The following is a 20722-nucleotide window of genomic DNA, read 5'->3' on the forward strand; positions in this document are numbered from 1 at the left end:
TTTGTGGGCACTGTGGATTACATGGAGGATGTGCAAAAACCATCACAGGTCCATACTGTAGCTAGTGACCACTTGGTTGTACCACTCGTGGTCAATGGTACAATTTTGACCTTAAAGCTGGATGCAGGGGCTAAAGCCAACCTGATCAATGAGGGATTTTCATGAGCTAAAGCACAAACTAGCAATCATGCAAAAGGATGTCTCTCTGGCCAAGCAATTGAGACTAAAGGTTTGTGTCGGCTAACTGTAAAGAGGGAAAACAAGAAGCCACACACTTATGTTTGATTGTACCAGAGGGGCATGATTCTCTTTTGGGGGATAAAGCATGTGGGTCGTTGGGAGTGGGTAAGCGAGTGTACACCATTAAATTTCTGACTGGCTGCACAGTGTTCAACAAGTAATCAAAATGGTGAGGAGATTGCATAAATATATTCTGATGTGTTCACAGGATTTGGAGCAATGCCTCTCATTTACTCTATTACTCTCACAGAGAATGCCAAGCCAGTGATTCATGCACCACGCAGAGTTCCAGTGCCAATACGGAAGGGTTTAAAGATGGAGATCGGGAAGAATAGTGAAACTCAATGTGCTCGTGAAAACAGAGGAGCCAATAGACGGGGTCAATTCCATGCTGTGTGTTCGGAAAAGGAACGGAGATCTGAGAGTCTGTATGGACCCCAAGGACCTTCATAAATGTATCAAAAAGGAATATGTTCAGATACCTAAGAGGGAGGACAGTGTGTGAAATGGCGGGTGCACACTATTTCTGAAAATTGGATGCTTCAAAATAGAGGTTGAGCGATTAATCGGAATGGCCGATTTCAAGTTTTCATAATCGGTATTTTTGGACACCGATTACGGCCGATTACAATGCACTCCACGAGGAGACTGCGTGGCAGGCTGACTACCTGTTACACGAGTGCAGCAAGGAGCTAAGGTAAGGTGCTAGCTAGCATTAAACATATCTTAAAAAACAATCAAACATAATCACTAGTTAACCACACATGGTTGATGATATTACTAGTTTATCTATCTTGTCCTGCGTTGCATATAATTGATGCGGTGCCTGTTAATTTATCATCGAATCACAGCCTACTTCGCCAAATGGGTGGTGTTGATGATTTAACAAGCGCATTCATGACAAAAAGCACCGTCGTTGCACCAATGTATACCTAACCATAAACATCAATGCCTTTCTTAAAATCAACACACAAGTATATATTTTTAAACCTGCATACTTAGTTAATATTGCCTGCTAACATGAATTTAGTTTAACGAGGAAAAATTGTGTCACTTCTGTTGCGTTCTGTGCAGCAGTTTGGGCTGCCTGGCTCGTTGTGAACTGTGTGAAGACCATTTCTTCCTAACAAAGACTGTAATTAATTTGCCAGAATTGTACACAATTATGACATAACATTGAAGGTTGTATAATGTAACAGCAATATTTACACTTAGGAATGTCACCCACTAGATAAAATATGGAACGGCTCTGTATTTCACTGAAAGAATAAATGTTTTTGAAATGATAGTTTCTGGTTTTGACCATATTAATGACTTAAGGCTTGTATTTCTGTGTTATTATATTATAATTAAGTCTATGATTTGATATTTGATAGAGCAGTCTGACTGAGCGGTGGTAGCGAGCAGCAGCCTCGTAAGAATTCATTCAAACAGCACGTTCCTGCATTTGCCAGCAGCTCTTCGCTGTGCTTTAAGCATTGCACTGTTTATGACTTCAAGCCTATCAACTCCCGAGATTAGGCTGGCAATACTAAAGTACCTATAAGAACATCCAATAGTCAAAGGAATATGAAATACAAATGGTATAGAGAGAAAAAGTCCTATAATTCTTAAAATACCTACAACCTAAAACTTCTTACCTGGGAATATTGAAGACTCATGTTAAAAGGAACCACCAGCTTTCATATGTTCTCATGTTCCGAGCAAGAAAATTAAATGTTAGCTTTTTTACATGGCACATATTGCACTTCTACTTTCTTCTCAAACACTTTCTTTTTGCATTATTTAAACCAAATTGAACATGTTTCATTATTTATTTGAGACTAAATAGATTTTTGTTAATGTATTATATTAAGTTAAAATAAGTGTTCATTCAGTATTGTTGTAATTGTCATTATTACAAATAAAAAATAAAAATTGGCCGATTAATAGGTATCGGCTTTTTTTGGTCCTCCAATAATCGGTATTGGCGTTGAAAAATCATAGTCGGCCGACCTCTAACCTGTGGTATGTGTGGCAATGGCAGAATAAATTTAAAAACTTGTTAACCTGTTACTCCTACCCCCTACTTTTTCGAACATTCTGTTAAAAATCGCGCAACATTTCAGCGCCCTGTTACTCAGGCCAGGAATATAGTATATGCATATGATTAGTATGTGTGGATAGAAAACACTCAGACGTTTATAAAACTGGTTAAATCACGGCTGTGACTATAACAGAACGTGCGTTTCATCGAAAAGTGCAGGAAAATCTGATAACTGAAAATGGAAAAATATATCCATCCGCCACTTCAACCCATTGTTATGGGCGAACGACATTAAATGGGGCTGAGGTTGCAGTACCTACAGCTTCCACACGATGCCAACAGTCTTGTCATTTGCCAATTCTTTGGTTCTTGGTCAAACGAACAAGAGCCAGGCTTTTTCTTCAGGTCTCCGACCGGATATTCTGGTTGAGAAATACCCGGACATTATTTCCAGACGGACCCCTATAGAATATACTTCGCCTCGTGATCAATTTGATCGCTTATTAACGTTTACTAATACCTAAAGTTGCATTACAAAAGTATTTCAAAGTGTTTTGTGAAAGTTTATCGTCAACTTTTTTAATAAAAAAAAATGACGTTACGTTATAAGACGCTATTTTCTTCCGTTTATCACACAGTCTTCATAGATCGATATCTAGGCTATATATGGACCGATTTAATCGAAAAAAATACCCAATAGTGATTATGGGACATCTAGGAGTGCCAACAAAGAAGATGGTCAAAGGTAATGAATGTTTTATATTTTATTTGTGCGGTTTGTGTAGCGCCGACTATGCTAATTATTTTGTTTACGTCCCCTGCGGGTCTTTTGGGGTGTTACATGCTATCAGATAATAGCTTCTCATGCTTTCGCCGAAAAGCATTTAAAAAATCTGACTTGTTGCCTGGATTCACAACGAGTGTAGCTTTAAGTCAATACCCTGCATTGCATGTGTATTTTAGTGAACGTTTGAGTTTTAACTAGTACTATTAGCATTTAGCGTAGCGCATTTGCATTTCCAGATCTCTAGATGGGACGCCTGCGTGCCAGGTAGGAGCAAGAGGTTAACTATGATTGATGGTGATGGTCGTCTTTGCTCGTGGTAACCAACAAAGTAATACAGAAGGTTGTACACTACTAGATGTTGTAGACCCGTCCTTATTGACATTTTACCACTGACCAATATAAAGTGCTAGGTCAGGGGTTATCTACAAAGTACAACATAGTGTAATCAAGGTATAAAACAATTATGTTATTCTCATAATTTAAATGGGAAGAGGAGGGCTTAGAGAAAGAGAGAAAAAGAGTCAGAGTGCATTCTACCTGTTTCATGTTGTTAAGGATGGCCCTCATCTCCAGCTCCAGGTTCCTCATGGCCAGTTCCACCTTGTGCTTCTCCTCTGCCTCGGCCCGTAGCTCCTCCTCCTTCCTCCGCAGCATCTCCCGGTTCTTGTCATACAGCATGGAGGCGTTCCGGTGCTTCTCCTGCTCCTGCTTCAGCTGGAACCTACAGCACATAGGGCAGAGAGATGGAACACAGAGAAAGCAGTGGGTCACATCTACACTTAGTGTGTTAGCAGAGACAGAGGTAGAGGAGAGATGATAAAAATCAAAAGGTGAGAGAGAAATATTTGAAAGAGCATAAAAATATGAAAAAGGTTCATTGAGAGGGAGAGAAAAAAAACATATTGACTCACAGAACGACAAAAAAAGACCTCAACTCTTTGGCTAACTTACTTAAAGTTGTTGAGGTCCGTGTCCAGCTCAAGCTGCCGGTGATCCAGGGCCTGCTTGCTGTCCCGGCTTTCCTCCAGTGAGGCCATTAGCTCGCGCTTCTCGACCTCCAGCTGGCTCACCTTGTCAGAGAGGTGCCCATGGCGGCCCCGCTCCCTCTGGATCGTGCGCTCATACTCGTGGAACATGTTCTGGAGCTTCACGATGCTCACAGAGTCTGAATGCATTGGAGATAAATGTCAAAGGGGAGGGACCTTGGACCTTGGATCTTCTCCTCAAATATGAAGGAGGCAAGGAGATAGAATGCGAGGAATCATGGAAAGACAGTTTGAGATAGAGCCTAGGATACAAAGTCTACATTGTGCTTATAACATATCAGTTGATATTATCTACAGAGATGGATTTAGACATACATGTGTTTCAGCAATTTATGCACTGCACTACCCCCAAACATAAACTTTAGTCCCCAATCATCACAAAAAAGACTTGGTTAAAGTGGTAGATTTTGGGCCATGTGTACCTAAAGTGGCAGAATCAAGCTGTTTGATGAGAAAAGAGGCGTGACGGTAGCCAGAGGTGGGGTCTTCGAGGTCAGATGTGGCCGTGTCCGATGACTGTGTGAGCTCATCAAAGTCCTCCGCCATCTCAATCTCGCCAGCAGTCTGAGGTTGGGGACGCAACATAAAACAGATCAAAGATTTACACTACATACTAACTTTTACACATGGATATAGTGTATGTTTGAATGTAATTTGTTAATTTTTTACTAAACTCATGATATTTTCTTTAAGGGACACTGCACTCCAAAATCAAAATTTGTCAGATTTTTTCAGACCTCAAAAGTCCACATCCCAAGTCATCAGTTTAGAACTGAGGGGTTTGACATTAAACTCAAGTACAGTGCCTTGCGAAAGTATTCCGCCCCCTTGAACTTTGCGACCTTTTGCCACATTTCAGGCTTCAAAACATAAAGATATAAAACTGTATTTTTTTGTGAAGAATCAACAACAAGTGGGACACAACCATGAAGTGGAACGACATTTATTGGATATTTCAAACTTTTTTAACAAATCAAAAACTGAAAAATTGGCCGTGCAAAAATTAGAGGGAGTGAGAGTGCCTCGAACACACAGCAGTCAAAAGGGAAACGGGGACAGGCTGATACTTTTATAGTAGGAATCAACATCATGCATAGGCTATTACTGTTGACCAAATAATGGTTTTAAACAGTCTACAGGAACGTTCTGTAGAAAAATCACTGAACATTACCGACGTAAGCAAAATGATTTGGTAAGAGGAAGGCAGTGTCGGTGTCAGTAATTTTTGGTAATCGTCCCAGCTCTAGTGACCTAAGTGTTTATAATTTCCATTCATTTTGTACTGTGGTAGATCTACAAAACAGATAGGTTGTGAATTCATGTCTAGGTTTTGATTTTGGAGTGTAATGTACCTTAAAAAAAGTGGAGGGGAAAAAAGACCAAAAGAAAAATGACGATGCCAGAAGTTTACCTTGTCTTTCTGATGCCATGTAGATAGAGCCCTGACAACGACCACCAAACACAAACAGAACAAGAGTTGGAAAGATTATTTTGGAAAATGTCACGAATGCTCACTCCTCAAGCTCTCCGACGAGCAGCACGACATATTTTGTAGAAGCGCGATGGAATAACACAGTAAACCTTTCAAAATGATCAGTTTAAGAGTTTGACGTGCAACATATTTGAAAGCAGAAGATATATCTCTCTAACAGATTAAGTCAAAAGAAAAGTCCAGATCATATCCCACCACCAATCATTAAACTGTCAGAGTTAGTGACATCGTCAGTTATGTAAAATGGCATACTGCATATATACCTTCCATCATCGTCCGACACTTCACTTAAAGTACTATCGTCAAACACTGAGAGGGGGTCTCCTGCGTTAACATGGTTAGCTGCCTGGGGGGCTCGGCCATGCCTGGCTCCCCCCAGAAAGGGACACTGTAAGGTGGCCTCGTTAGATACAGCTCTCCCCTCCTCCTTCTTCTGCTGCTGATGTATTTGGTCCTCCAGGGCCCTGTCAGCGCATTAGGGAGAGCATAGACCTAGCGGTGAACGTCATGCCCCATGACATGTAGCCGTAGCCAATAGCTGGGAATATGGTTGATTGCTCTGTAGTGGGAGGTGTCATTTAAGCAGTGGCAGCAAGGTAAAGGACAGGGGATGGAATCAAAACTAAACCAAAGTACAGCTGTAACAAGGGATTGTCTTAGAGTGGACCGGGGTATGATAATGGAAGATGCCCGTCTGCCAGCTGGTATAAATCCGACCCTTTGATGAGTATAAGCAAGGAAGTGGCAGTGTTTCCACTATATTGCTTTCCCCTTACAGAGCTGCATTTATCGAAATGGGTTGGGCCAAGGGTGAGCGGTAGGGAGATAATTGTAACCGAATGTCTTTGGTTGCCTTTGGACTGCTGGTCTTTAGGTGATAATTACAACTAATATCTGAGCTCATTTGATCCCACTCTGGCAAATAACTGCTCCAAGCCTTATAGGCCTCTTGATTCTGTCAGTCATGTTTTGATTGTCCTCTGTCCTTCAGGAACCTTATTGCCTGGCTCCTAAATCAATGCACAATAACAAAGCAAAAGGGTATTAATTGGGGTGGGGCTAAATCTACACAAAGACGCATACCTCTTTGGACTTTTGAACCCGTGTCTTTGGGTAATACGGTCAGTTGCTCGGAGCTGATGTTCACTGTCTGTTGCTCCACTTCCACTGCGTGACACTTTAGGGTGTCCTAAACTGGTCTCAGGTTTCTCCTCTTCTTCTTCTTTGTCTCGTTCACATCGCCTGCTCATTGATCCTCCAGCAACCCGTGAGGCACTTGATTTTTGCAGCACCTCCATGTTGGCCTTTGTCTTGTCTTCGCCCACCTGAAAAGATAGGGTAAATGTTTAATGATCAAAGCTGCAGAATTAACATAACACATACTATTTGAGAATGGTAAATGTAAGCGGGCCTTTAAAATGTGTTTTGGAGCAGGTATACTACCATACATAATTGAGTCTGTCACCCCTCTCCTGAGAGACCTAACACCTTCATGTAATATGCTCCAAATAGCACCATATACCTACCCTAGATAGTACACTAATTTAGACCAAAAGTAGTGCACCGTAGGGAATAGGGTTCCATTTGGATGCAACTATTAGTTAGGCTTAATTACAGGGATGCCACAGCTTTACAGGCAGCTCCATTCCTATGCAATACTATACAGCTACGTTAACCTTTCACAGAGCAGACATTATCCAAAATGCCTGGAAAAACACATTCAAAAGGCTGGCCAAAATGGTATAGTTAAGGGTGTTTTCAAATTAATTTAGTTGGATTTGAAATTCTAACTTGAAATACCTTACACTATTAGAACTGAGTGGATGGAACTGCTTGCTGTTTGAGGTTTACGGCTGGATTTCTGTACAGCACTTTGTGACATCGGCTGATGTATTTATAAAGCCTTATTTACATTTGATTAATTGATTTATTGCATCTACTGAGTGAGAAAGGGGAGTTCAGAACGGTCTAGTTTCAGTCACAGATAAGGTAGAACAGCAATGAGTTAGGGGGGAGAGAGGAATTCGGTCCGAGGTCAGATGAAGTGAGAAAGAACAATCACCACTAAAGTCCTGCCTAGCAACGGATGTATTGGCTGTCCAGATGTGCAAGGAGGACACACAGCCTCGAATATATGTACTTGTGTAAACTTCCTTACCTAGAAATCATCAGCATTTTCATACAAAAACAAACGGATAAGGACAGAAAGCAATCCATGCTTTGGTTTTGTTAAACTAGCCACTGCCCTAAACGCTAATATTAGCATTTGACCAATTTAAGTCAATGTCCTTCAGTTAGCATGCCCAAATCATCAAACATTATTTTTGATTTTTTTTTATGATTTATTAACTCAACAACTTGGTTTGAAGATACTTTGAGATGATTGGAGCATGCCTTCTAGGGGACATTGTCTTACATTGGGCTTTGTTCGAAAATGCTAACATTAGCTAGTATTTGCAGATTTGGCTGAACTAACGCTTTAATGTCATCACAAAAACATGCACAAAACACTGCACAAATGAAACAACCGCTACACCAACACATCAGTCCAACTTGGCTTCTTTTCATAGAAAAGAAAGGTGTTTCTATAGGTAAACTTTTACCACTTCAAATCACACCAGCTAGGGAAAATGAGCAAATGAGAAATGACCAGAGTAGCAAACAACTGTTTTCTCAACATGTGGCTGCATGCAAAGCACACCGATGGAGAAAAAGACCCAACAATAAACAAAACAAATCACTACAAGAGAAGATGGATGGACGATGCCCCATCGAGTGTGGATGATGAGAGTACACGCTACTACAGCTGAGAGAGAGAGAAAAAGAAAGAAAGAAAAAGAAAGAAAGAAAGAGAAAAAAGAAAAAAACAAAAAGCTTCCTGAGGCCTGTGTGCGACTGACATTTATAGTGCTGATCTTTAATGTCAATCAGCTTAAAGTAGGAAAGGAGAGAGGAGATTTAAACGAGGCCAATGAGGTGTTAAATGTCACTCTGCACCTCATTAGGTGAGGGAGTGGTTGATGAAGTGAAGAACTGGCGCGGACAATGAGAAAAATAACGCTCACTTTGCTTCATGAAAAAAAATGATTAAATGTCAACAATTTCCAATAAAATAAAAGAGGAATGGCAGGAAGTAGAAAAAAAAGAAAAAAAGAGTGAAACAGGTTGTCTTGTCTACAAGAGGTATTTCCCTGGCATTGTTTTTTTTTCTTTTCACACAGACTCAGCTGAGGTGATGGAATGGAAAAAGCGGAGAAAGAAAAAGAGACAAAACAAGAAAGAGTTGGGAGGACTATAACGGGAGCGAGGGCAATCATAATCCTCTACCTCTTTCCAGAGCAGGGCCTTCTCTTTCTCCAAATCCAGGAACACAACCTTCAGCATCCCTACCTCGTGCTTGAACCGCTGTAGGTCCTTTTCCAGCTCTTCGTCTGAGGGAAGTAAAGGAGCTGGGGGACACACATTGCTCAATGAGGGCTGAGACTGGGAGGGACACACTTCGGGTTCTTCTTCGTACATGGAGGGGCTCGTCTCATCGCCCTGTTGGACTTGCCCTGGCCAACGTTCCTCTGCGGCAGGCTTTGGTTTGGTAGTGGCATCTTTGTCTCGGCTAGGGTTGGACTCTCCTTTGTTCAAGGACGAATCCATATGAACATTGTCTGATTTGAGTTCCACTGAGGCTGCATTGCAATCTGTGAACGTCTTGGTGACATCATCGACATTGTAGTCTACTTCTCGCTCTCTGTCGATTTCCCCAAACAGTTGAGGCAAAGCAGAAATGTTCTCTGGCTCAATGCCACAGAGGAGGTCCTGGTCCCCCATCTCACTGTCCTCGGCACTGGGGGAGAGGTCGGGACTCCCGGGGGTGTCACCATGTTGAGTCCTGTCTTCGCATAGGGAGTTGTCAGCCGACTCGGTCAGAGAGTCCTCCAGCCCGGACCCCCTCTGCTCAAGAATGGTCAGCAGGACTGCATTGCTGCTACTCCTCCTTGCCCTGCTCAACAGACAGACATTAGGCTCCCCCACCTCTTCGTTGCTCGACTCTTCCTCAGTGGTTCTGGCGGGAGATTCAACCATCTCTACGTTCTCCTCCTGTTTTTCTTCTTCTGTAGTTTCGTCAGAGGCGGATTCAGCTGGAAGTTTTCCAAATTTCTGCTTCAGTTCGGCCGCCACGTTCCTGTAGGAGGACTTAACCTCCCTCTTCTCTAACTCCACCCAGATCTTCCCATAACGTTTCTCCCAGCCTGGCTCTTCCTCTTTACCGTCTCCCTCTCTTTCTCTAACTACATATCTCCCTTCTTTCTCTTTGTCGTCCTCCTCCTGCTCCTCCCCAGTTTGGGACCCGACAGGGACAAGGTGGTACGGGTTACTTACGTCTAACTCTGATGCAACGTCTTTCTCCTTTGATGGCATGAGTAGACAAAGGAAATGGTGTTAACACAGACGCCTACAATGGGATCTACAATTAGGGTATACAAAGCATGAATGTTCACAAAAACACTGAAGAAATTGTGTGTAGGGGCATGCAGGCAACATTCAAACTTGTACCACTTTGCCACAATAACAAGACTAATATTTCATACATTTCATAAAATAGTCAGTGGCCGGCAGTCAAAATTTGGAACATTATGTACTAATGATATACATTTTCTGATTTTAAACGGGTTCTGGTTGAAAAGATGGGAAGTCATATAGCCGTTGTTACAACCAGAGAGAACATAGATATTTTGGTTATTATCTGTTCAGATAATCATTTTACACCAGATAAATATGTATTTTTTGGATGCTAAAAAGACATCCACAAAATGTCCTTATACAAGCAATGAACTCAATGTCATTGCAATTAGTTTTGCCTACTGGTTGAGAGAGGGACTACATTGGTGGTTCATAAGCCAGTCTGTTGTGAAGGGGATGATGGCAGATGAGATGGGTGATGTGGATGAAATGTAGCTATGCCAGGTGAATGATGGGCTTTATTGTAAGGTAGGGGAATGCTGTACACTACAGTAATATGATGTACAAAATGTACATCATTTGTGTGGAGGTAGTCATGGCCAAACGGTCATGATTTTAATATCTAGATTTTAATTAGTGTGAGTTTCGGCTATTCCTTCCAAAATGTTTATATTATTTTTGGGTTGCACCTCGTCACATATTGGTTGAGCCCATTCTACTCCTCTCCAGGGTTGAGGTGGTAAAATAAGAAAGACTAGATCAATTTAAAGTAGGGGAATGTAGTGATTTGTGGGGGTAGGAGATTAGGTAAAATGGAGATGGTATTCTCTGACTAATGCCTCCACCTCTTGTGGCTGCTCCTCAGGCTCTGGACTGCTCTCACTCTCTTGCTTCACCGGTGAGGGCCTACGCATATAGTCACAATGGACCTCAGGATCTCGTCACAGTAGCTCTTATGCCTGCACATACCATAACCTCACCTCCAACATGGGACACTGTTCACAATGTTAACATCAGCAAACCACTCGCCCACATGACACCATACACGCTGTCTACCATCTGCCCGTTACAGTTGAAACCGAGCTTCATCTTCATCATACTTCTCCAGCTTGCCAGTGGCCATCGAATGTCAAAATCTTCCCACTGAATACCGTTACGACGCCGAACTGCAGTCAGGTCATGTTGCGTTTATATTTGTGTTCAGTATAGTTTTGCCTACTGTGTCAGTTAGGGGCTACATAGGGTGTTCATAAGGCAGTTTGTGGTGTAGTGGGTCATGAGAGACGAGATGCTGTAGAGGTGATGTAGATTATTTGTAACCATGCCGTGGGTATGATAGGCTATATTGTAAGATGGGGATTATACACTATTGTGAAGTAGAAAATGTGACGAGGTAGGTTAGAGGTGGTAAAGTAAAAACGTTAGATATATTTTAAAGCAGGGAATATGTAGTGATTTGGCGGAAGGATGAGATGAGGTAAGCTGGAGAAGGTTTTCCCTGACTAAGGCCCCCACCTCCTGTGCCTGCTCCTCGGGCTCTGGACTGCTTTCGCTCTCTTGCTTCACTGGCGAGGGCTCATTCAGAGAGTTATCTGCAGGGAGATAGAACCTGTTTTAACAAGAGCAGCAGTGGATGTACGTCTGCAAAGTCAGTCTTAAATCAACGCTAATTAATTAGGTAAACTTTAGGTTACTCACTAGGTTTCAACACTGCGACGGTCTCTATTACGTTTGGTAGTTGCTTCCCAGTCCTGACTGGGCTGGGGGTGGAGGTATTCACGTGGTTGGAATCCCAATTAAAGTCTAAGAACAAGGAAGAAGAAGTACATTTATGCACTGCTTACATCCTTGGCACCAATGGACAAAAAGCCCATCTAAAGTTACAGAACTTCTGTTTTGAAGTTAGCCAGAAAGCCACTCAAAAGTACATGCAGTATCTATAATCTCCTTACTCCCTTACCTTCCTCACTCTCTGTTCTCTGGAGCAGCATCTTCCGAGCACAGGGCTGGGGTTGGGTTTGAGGTGTAAGGGAGCGCGGGCTGGCCAATGGGAGGGATCTCTCCGAAAGAAAGTGTCTCTTCTCCTCAGGACCACTCCTCTCCGCTATTAATGCATCTGGCTCCTGCTCCTGGACAGCCGGCAGAGGGACAGGGGATCGAGAAGAGGCCTCCTCCCTCAGCTCCTCGCCACCGGGGGAAGGCACTCCGTGGCCAGGGAGGGTTCTCCTGCTGGCGGTGCTGGCCGTGTCCCAATCAGAGGCATCTGCACCAGCAACACGGAGACAACAGTCAGACAATCAGCATGTCTGAGGGGATCAATTTTAGCAAAGTAAGTAGCCTTACACGAGCCTTGGCTTGTTTGAGCCAGAACAGCTCATAGCAAGAGCCTATCTCCAGTTTCTGTAGCGTGAGGCAGCTTTATGTACACCCCCTGGACAGGACGCTAGTCTAACACAGGGCCTTACCCCAAATCTAAAGTGGGGTCTGAAATTATTGACACCCTTGATAAAGATAAGCAATAATGACTGTATAAAATACATAATTCAAATACTTAGCTATATTGCACACCAATTATTTTAATTATAATACAAATGCTCAGAGAAAGATATTTTGTTTAACTTCTTATGGATGGGGGGCAATATTGAGTTAGCCAGAGTTAGCTTCTGGGCCTGAGTAGCAGGCAGTTAAGATATGCATATTATTAGTAGACTTTGATAGAAAACACTGAAGATTCTAAAACTGTTTGAATGATGTCTATGAGTATAACATAAATCATATGGCAGGCAAAAACCTGAGAAAAGGTTTTCAAGTCTTTGCCTATCCAATATTCAGTGCAAATTTGGTCAGATTGCACTTCCTACGGCTTCCACTAACTGTCAACAGTCTTTAGAACCTTGTTTCAGGATCCTACTGTGAAGGGGGAGCGAATAAGAGCTGTTTGAGTCAGGGGTCTAGCAGAATGCCATGAGCTAAGTCATGCGCGCTGCCGTGAGAGCTGGCTGCGTTCCTTTTCATTTCTAAAGACAAAGAAATTGTCTAGTTGAAATATTATTGAAGATGTATGTTAAAAACATCATAAAGATTGATTCTATACATCAACTGACATGTTTCTACGAACTGCAAAATAACTTTTTTGACTTTTGGTCTGGACTAAGTGTGCCTGCGCCTCATGAATTTGGATGTGTGAACTAAACGTGCGAACAAAAAGGAGGTAGTTGGACATAAATTATGGACTTTATCGAACAAAACAAACATTTATTGTGGAACTGGGATTCATGGGTGTGTATTCTGATGAAGATCAAGGGTAAGTGAATATTTATAATGCTATTTCTGACTTCTGTTGACTCCACAACATGGAGGGTATCTGTATGGCTTGTTTTGGTGTCTGAGCGCTGTACTCAGATTGCAGATTGCAGATTGCATGGTGTGCATTTTTTAAATCTGACACAGAGGTTGCATTGAGAAGTATATATCTTTAATTCCATGTATAACAGATGTATTTTCATCAACATTTATGATGAGTATTTCTGTAAAATGATGTGGCTATCTGCAAAATCACTGCATGTTCTGAACATAACACGCCAATGTAAACTGAGATTTTTGGATATAAATATTAACTTTATCAAACAAAACATACATGTATTGTGTAACATGAAGTCCTATGAGTGCCATATGATGAAGATCCTCAAAGGTTAGTGATTCATTTTATCTCTATTTCTGCTTTTTGTGACTCCTTTGGCTGGAAAAATGGCTGTGTTTTTCTGTGATGAGGTGCTAACCTAACATAATCGCATGGTATGCTTTCGTCGTAAAGCCTTTTTGAAATGGGACACTGTGGCTGGATTAACTTCTTGGTGACAGGGCAGTATTTTCATGTCCGGATGAAATGCATGCCCAAATTCAACTGCCTGCTACTCATCCCCAGAAGATAAGATATGCATAGTATTAGTAGATTTGGATAGAAAACACTCAAGTTTCTAAAACTGTTTGAATCGTGTCTGTGAGTATAACATAACTTTTTCAGCAGGCGAAACCCCGAGGACAAACCATTCAGATGTTGTTTTTTGAGGTCACTCTTTTCAATGGGTTTTCATTGGGAATCCAGATTTTTAAGGGACCTTCTTGCAGTTCCTATCGCTTCCACTGGATGTCAACAGTTTAGAAATTGGTTGAGGTTTATCCTTAGTGTAATGAAGAAGTACGGCCATCTTGAACGAGGGTCACTTGAAGTGTACTGTTCGATAGAGGCGCATGACCAGAAAGCTACAGTTTGTTTTCCTCCTGTATTGAACACAGATCATCCCATCTTCATTTTTAGAAATTATTTACGTTAAAAAATACCTAAAGTTGTATTACAAAAGTCATTTGAAATATTTTGGTAAAGTTTACAGGTAACTTTTGAGATATTTTGTAGTCACGTTGCGCAAGTTGGAACCAGTGTTTTTCTGGATCAAACGCGCCAAATAAATGGACATTTTGGATATATATCGACGGAATTAATCGAACAAAAGGACCATTTGTGATGTTTATGGGACATATTGGAGTGCCAACAAAAGAAGCTCGTCAAAGGTAAAGCATGAATTATATTTTTATTTCTGCCTTTTGTGTCGCGCCTGCAGGGTTGAAATATGGTTTCTCTCTTTGTTTACGGAGGTGCTATCCTCAGATAATAGCATCATTTGCTTTCACAGAAAAGCCTTTTTGAAATCTGACATGTTGGCTGGATTCACAAGAAGTGTAGCTTTAATTTGCTATCTTGTATGAGTGATTTAATGAAAGTTAGATTTTTATAGTAATTTATTTGAATTTGGCGCTCTGCATTTTCCCTTGCTTGTTGTTAACCCAGAGAGGTTAACAACACGTTTCTTTAAAATGGTGCATAATACGTATGTTTGAGGAATTTTAATTCTGTTTTGAATTTGGCGCCCTGCACTTTCACTGACTGTTGTCAAATCGATCCCATTAAACGGGATTTAATCCGTACGTTAACAAGTAGTACCTTTTTTCAGTCAAAAAGGCAAAAGTCAAATTTATTGACACCCCCCGATTCTTATAAAGCAGTCAAAGGTTTAGTATTTGGATCCATATTTCTTGCACGCAATGACTAGAATAAGCTTGTGGCTCTTAAAATCTCTACAGGATCAGTGTCCCCCCCACGGGGCGGTTGAGCTAACGTAGGCTAATGTGATTAGCATGAGGTTGTAAGCAACAAGAACATTTCCCAGGACATAGACATATCTGATATGGGCAGAAAGCTTAAATTCGTCTTAATCAAACTGCACTGTTCAATTTACAGTAGCTACTAAAATGAAAGAATACCATGCTATTATTTGATGAGAGTGCACAGTTATGAACTTGAAAATGTATCAATAAACCAAATTAGGCACATTTGGGTAGACTTGATAAAACATTTTGAACAGAAATGCAGTGGTTCATTGTATCAGACTAAAACTGTGCAGAACTTCGCTGCCAAAATTTTAGTGACCAAAATCGAAAACGCGCCTAACCTGGAACAGTAACCAGTAACAGCAACCTTTCTCTTGCATTTCAAAGATGGGCGCGACACATGTTTTTTTTCTTTGTTTTATCTTTTACCAGACCTAATGTCTTAAATTCTCCTACATTAATTTCACATTTCCACAAACTTCAAGGTGTTTCCTTTGGTATCAACAATATGAATATCCTTGCTTCAGGTCCTGAGCTACAGGCAAATACAGTCGGAAGCTAACATACACTTTAGGTTTGAGTCATTAAAACTCATTTTTCAACCATTCCACAAATTTCTTGTTAACACACTATAGTTTTGGCAAGTCGGTTAGGACATCTACCTTGTGCAAGTAATTTTTCCAACAATTGTTTACAGGCAGATTATTTCACTTATAATTGACTGTATCACAATTTCAATGGGTCAGAAGTTTACATACACTAAGTTGACTGTGCTTTTAAACAGCTTGGACAATTTCAGAAAATTATGTCATGGCTTTAGAAGCTTCTGATAGGCTAATTGACATAATTTGAGTCAATTGGAGGTGTACCTGTGGATGTATTTCAAGGCCTACCTTCAAACTCAGTGCCTCTTTGCTTGACATCATGGCAAAATCAAAATAAATCAGCCAAGTCTGGTTCATCCTTGGGAGCAATTTCTAAACGCCTGAAGGTACCACATTCATCTGGACAAACAATAGTACACAAGTATAAACACCATGGGACCACACAGCCGTCATACCGCGCTGGAAGGAGATGCGTTCTGTCTCCGAGAGATGAACATACTTTTGTGCGAAAAGTGAAAATCAATCACAGAACAACGGCAAAGGACCTTGTGAAGATGCTGGAGGGAAAAGGTACAGGCATCTATATTCACAGTAAAACGAGTCCTATATCAACATAACCTGAAAGGGCGCTCAGCAAAGAAGAAGCCACTGCTCCAAAACCACCATAAAAAAAGCCAGATTATGGTTTTGGCTTGCAAGCCAAAGAACACCATCCCAACCGTGAAACACAGGGATGGCAGCATCATGTTGTGGGGGTGCGTTACTGCAAGAGGGACTGGTGCACTTGACAAAATAGATAGAATCATGAGGAAAGGAAAATTATGTGGATATACTGAAGCAACATCTCAAGACATCAGTCAGGAAGTTGAAGCTTGGTCGCAAATGGGTCTTCCAAATGGACAATGACGGGCTACAAAGTCAAGGTATTGGAGTGGGCATCACAAAGCCCTGACCTCAAACCAATAGAAAATGTGTGGGCAGAAATTAAAAAGTGTGTGCGAGCAAGGAGGCCTATAAACCTCACTCAGTTACACCAGCTCTGTCAGGAGGAATGGGCTGAAACTCACCACAATTATTGTTGGGAGCTTGTGGAAGGCTACCAAAAACATTTGACCCAAGTTAAACAATTTAAAGACAATCCTACCAAATACTAATTGAGTGTATGTAAACTTCTGACCCACTAGGAATGTGATACAGTGAATGATAAGTTAAATTATCTGTCTGTAAACAGTTGTTGAAATAAACTGAAATAAATGATACTCTACTATTATTCTGACATTTCACATTCTTAAAATAAAGTGGTGATCCTAACTGACCTAAAATGGAATTCTTACGAGGATTAAAATGTCAGGAATTGTGAAAGATTGAGTTTAAATGTATTTGGCTATGGTGCATGTAAACTTCCGAATTGAACCGTAGATTTGGGTATGTCATTTTAAGCAAACATTTTTAAAAAGCGTCCGATCCTAAAGAGGTTGTTAACTTGTTGGATGCATTTGCAGTTCGTTTTATCATAATCATAGTAGCATCCACATGAATATAATTGCACCTTTTTTTTGCACACCACATAGCTCAGTATTTGAATAATTTATTTGATACAGTCATTATTGATCTTCATCAAGTGTCAATCATTTCAGATGATGAAGTAGCACTACAAACTAGATAGAATCACAAAACATTGAATCTATTCCTACTGGAGGTATGCACTGACCTGCAAGATTTTTTTTAGCTTCTTAAAAAAGTGTTTAAATGAAAGAAAGAAATGGTTAACATTAATTATATGGTAGATTCAAGGTATTGAACGTGGTAAATTAACTAATTTAGTTGTGACTAATTACCTTCAAGATCATCAACATCACCCAACCCAAGCTCCTCCATTATGTCTGTGGAAGAGAATATGGGAAAACGTTGCACAAATAGAAGGGCTTATTTTTAAAGTATATAATACATAAAATTGACAAATAAATAAATACTAAAGCACACAATAAAAAATGTTTCGTTACCAGTCTTTTTGTCAGCATCTTTTTTGGACAGTTCAAGCTTGGTCAAGATGGACAGAGTTTCCCTTTTGATTTTCTCTGGCTGTTGAGACCGAGAGGAAAACATTGTTACATTTACCACAAAGAATAGTGGCCCTTAACTTTGAGTGTTTTCCCGACATCTGTACTCACCTTTTCTGGGACATTGTCATTGTCGGCATCATTATCATCATTTCTTAAAACTGCAAGAGAACAAATGGGAATGTGGTGAAACATTGTGATTGGCTCCTGTGCTCTCTTCAGCCTCAACAGTCAGGAGGACAGCACAATGCCAGTTGGATGAGCTGGCTTGGCCATGCTAAATGAAGCCAGAACAGTTTTGTCTCTCATGCAGATGGGATCATGGTTAATACACTGAGAGACAGTAGGTGGTTAGGGGATCTGGGTCCGTATCCACAGTCTCACGAAAGGTCCTAGGATTCCTGTTTTACGACTTTTATATTTTTTTATGACAATGTGGTGAGTGATGAACATGAATTTATCATGTCCTTCAATGTTGCAATCATGACAAGTGGAGCTAGGTTGTCAAATCCTCCCAGGTGTTTCTAGTACGACCAGCTGTTTTCAGCCACTGTTTTCAGCCACTTTCAGTCATATTGGCAGATTTCCTACAAACTATTTAGCTGCTAGTTGAGGACTTTGTTTCTTAAACTAGACACTAATTGACTTGTCCTCTTGAATAAAGTGCTTACTTTCTGGCCATTTTGAGCCTGTAATCGAACCCACAAATGCTGATGCTCCAGAAACTCAACTAAGTCTAAAGAAGGCCAGTTTTATTGCTGCTTTAAATCAGCACAACAGTTTTCAGCTGTGCTAACATAATTGCAAAAGGGTTTTCTAACAATCAATTAGCTGATAACGGGCCTCTGTAAGCCTATGTAAATACTCCAGCTACAATAGTCATTTACAACATTAACAATGTCTACACTGTATTTCTGAACAATTTGATGCTATTTTAAAATGGACAGAAATGTGCTTTTCTTTAAAAAACAATGACATTTCTAAGTGACCCCAAACTTTTGGACGGTAGTGTATACCAATAAATGTCACTAGAAAACAGCATAAACAAACGCAAATGCAGCTATTTTGCCGTCATTACGCCTGCACTGTTTGACCTGATCGTTAGCAAGCAAGGGATAAGAACTTTTCCAGCCTGCAATGGCAACGGAACAAAAAGAACGAAAGACTGGGTCGTGTCCATAGAGAGAATAAAAAGTATAACCAACTGCTTCTCTGGCAACCAAACCAATAGAACTAACAACAAGGAGTATGAAAAATTAAGAATTGACTTTAAAATGAAAATATAATGTATAACCTAATTTCGAACGATAAAGGTGTGCTTTCGTATTGTTTTCCTTGGCAACTGTGGTATAAGCGTGATAAACGTCTCTTATGTACATTACCTTGGATCTAATGAACTCAGCTGAGAGACTCGGCTCAGCCTTGTCCATTATTTCCACTGTAAGGTACAGAACTTTGGCGTTTATCCCTTACATGTAGGTCTAGAATATTTATGGGTTGAACATATACAAATATACTCCAAAGCAACTGCATGTGGTGCAGGAACCACTGACTCGTTGCATTTTTCTATTATCAAGACATCTGCTGGTAACTCTTAACTGGTTAGAACAGCTCATGAAAATGATTATTGTCTATCAACAATGACAAGCCACCTGGGACTGACAACTTGGATGGAAAACTACTGAGGATAATAGTAGACGATATTGCCACATCTTCAATTTCAGCCCAGTAGAAAGGGAAGCAAAAGTCATTTTGCTACCTAAGAATAGTAAAGCCCCCTTAACTGGCTCAAATAGCCGACCAATCAGCCTGTTACCAACCCGTAGGAAACTTTTGGGAAAAAAATTGTTTGACCAGATACGATGCTATTTTACAGCAAACAAATTGACAAGAACTTCAGCACGCTTATAGGGCAGGCCATTCAACAAGCACAGCACTTATACAAATGACTGATGATTGGCTGAGATAAATTGATGATAAAAAGATTGTGGGGGCTGTTTTGTTAGACTTTAGTGCAGCTTTTGACATTATCGATCATAGTCTGCTGCTGGAAAAACTTATGTGTTATGGCTTTACATTCCCTGCTATATTGAGAATAAAGAGTTACCTGTCTAACAGGTCACAAAGGGTGTTCTTTAACACAACATAATCCAGGTAGAATCAGGAATTCCCCAGGGCAGCTGTCTAGGCTTTGAGTAAAGACGATGTGTCTATGTATACGGATTACTCAACACGTCAGCTACTACAGCAACTGAAATGACTTCAATATTTAACAAAGAGCTACAGTTAGTTTCAGAATGGATGGCAAGGAATAAGTTAGTCCTAAATATTTCTAAAACTAAAAAGCATTGAATTTGGGACAAAACACTCACTAAACCCTAAACCTCAACTAAATCTTGTAACAAATCATGTGGAAAATGAGCATGTTGAGGTGACTAAACTGCTTGGACTAACCCTGGATTGTAAACTGTCATGGTCAAAAACATTGACAACAGTAGCTAAGATGGGGAGAAGTCTGTACATGATAAAGTGCTTCTCTACCTTAACAGCACTATCAACAATGCAGGTCCTACAGGCCCTAATTTTGTAACACCTGGACTACTGTTCAGTCGTGGTCAGGTGCCACAAAGCAATTGGCTCAGAACAGGGCAGCACAACTGGCCCTTTGATGTACGTAGAGCGCTAACATGAATAAAATGCATGTCAATCTCTCCTAGCTCAAAGTGGAGAGATTGATTCAAAAATCATCACTTCCTGTTGAACACGGAATGAGGAAGAGCTCGGTTTTGAAAAGTTTGTTGTTACAAAGTGTATTGAAAGTTCTTGGTAGGGTACAACTTCTTAG

General features: G+C 40.7%; 1 protein-coding gene across 3 annotated transcripts in view; it reads right to left on the reverse strand.

The window, feature by feature from the left end:
- si:ch211-272n13.3 (ankyrin repeat domain-containing protein 26) overlaps positions 1-20722 on the reverse strand; it is an 88174-nt gene that overhangs the window by 36864 nt on the left and 30588 nt on the right. For all 3 annotated transcript variants that reach the window (XM_035790361.2, XM_052465214.1, XM_035790362.2), the window contains 12 exons: positions 17989-18038; positions 17821-17899; positions 17656-17700; positions 12007-12309; positions 11745-11849; positions 11562-11638; positions 6675-6916; positions 5855-6055; positions 5511-5541; positions 4522-4663; positions 4005-4218; positions 3591-3774 (listed from right to left, as the gene is read on the reverse strand). In XM_035790361.2, coding sequence (XP_035646254.1) covers positions 3591-3774; positions 4005-4218; positions 4522-4663; positions 5511-5541; positions 5855-6055; positions 6675-6916; positions 11562-11638; positions 11745-11849; positions 12007-12309; positions 17656-17700; positions 17821-17899; positions 17989-18038 — 1673 coding nt within the window. The remainder of the gene's footprint in view (positions 1-3590; positions 3775-4004; positions 4219-4521; positions 4664-5510; positions 5542-5854; positions 6056-6674; positions 6917-11561; positions 11639-11744; positions 11850-12006; positions 12310-17655; positions 17701-17820; positions 17900-17988; positions 18039-20722) is intronic.

Source organism: Oncorhynchus keta, chromosome 17 (genome assembly GCF_023373465.1).
Source record: "Oncorhynchus keta strain PuntledgeMale-10-30-2019 chromosome 17, Oket_V2, whole genome shotgun sequence".
Classification (NCBI taxonomy): domain Eukaryota; kingdom Metazoa; phylum Chordata; class Actinopteri; order Salmoniformes; family Salmonidae; genus Oncorhynchus; species Oncorhynchus keta.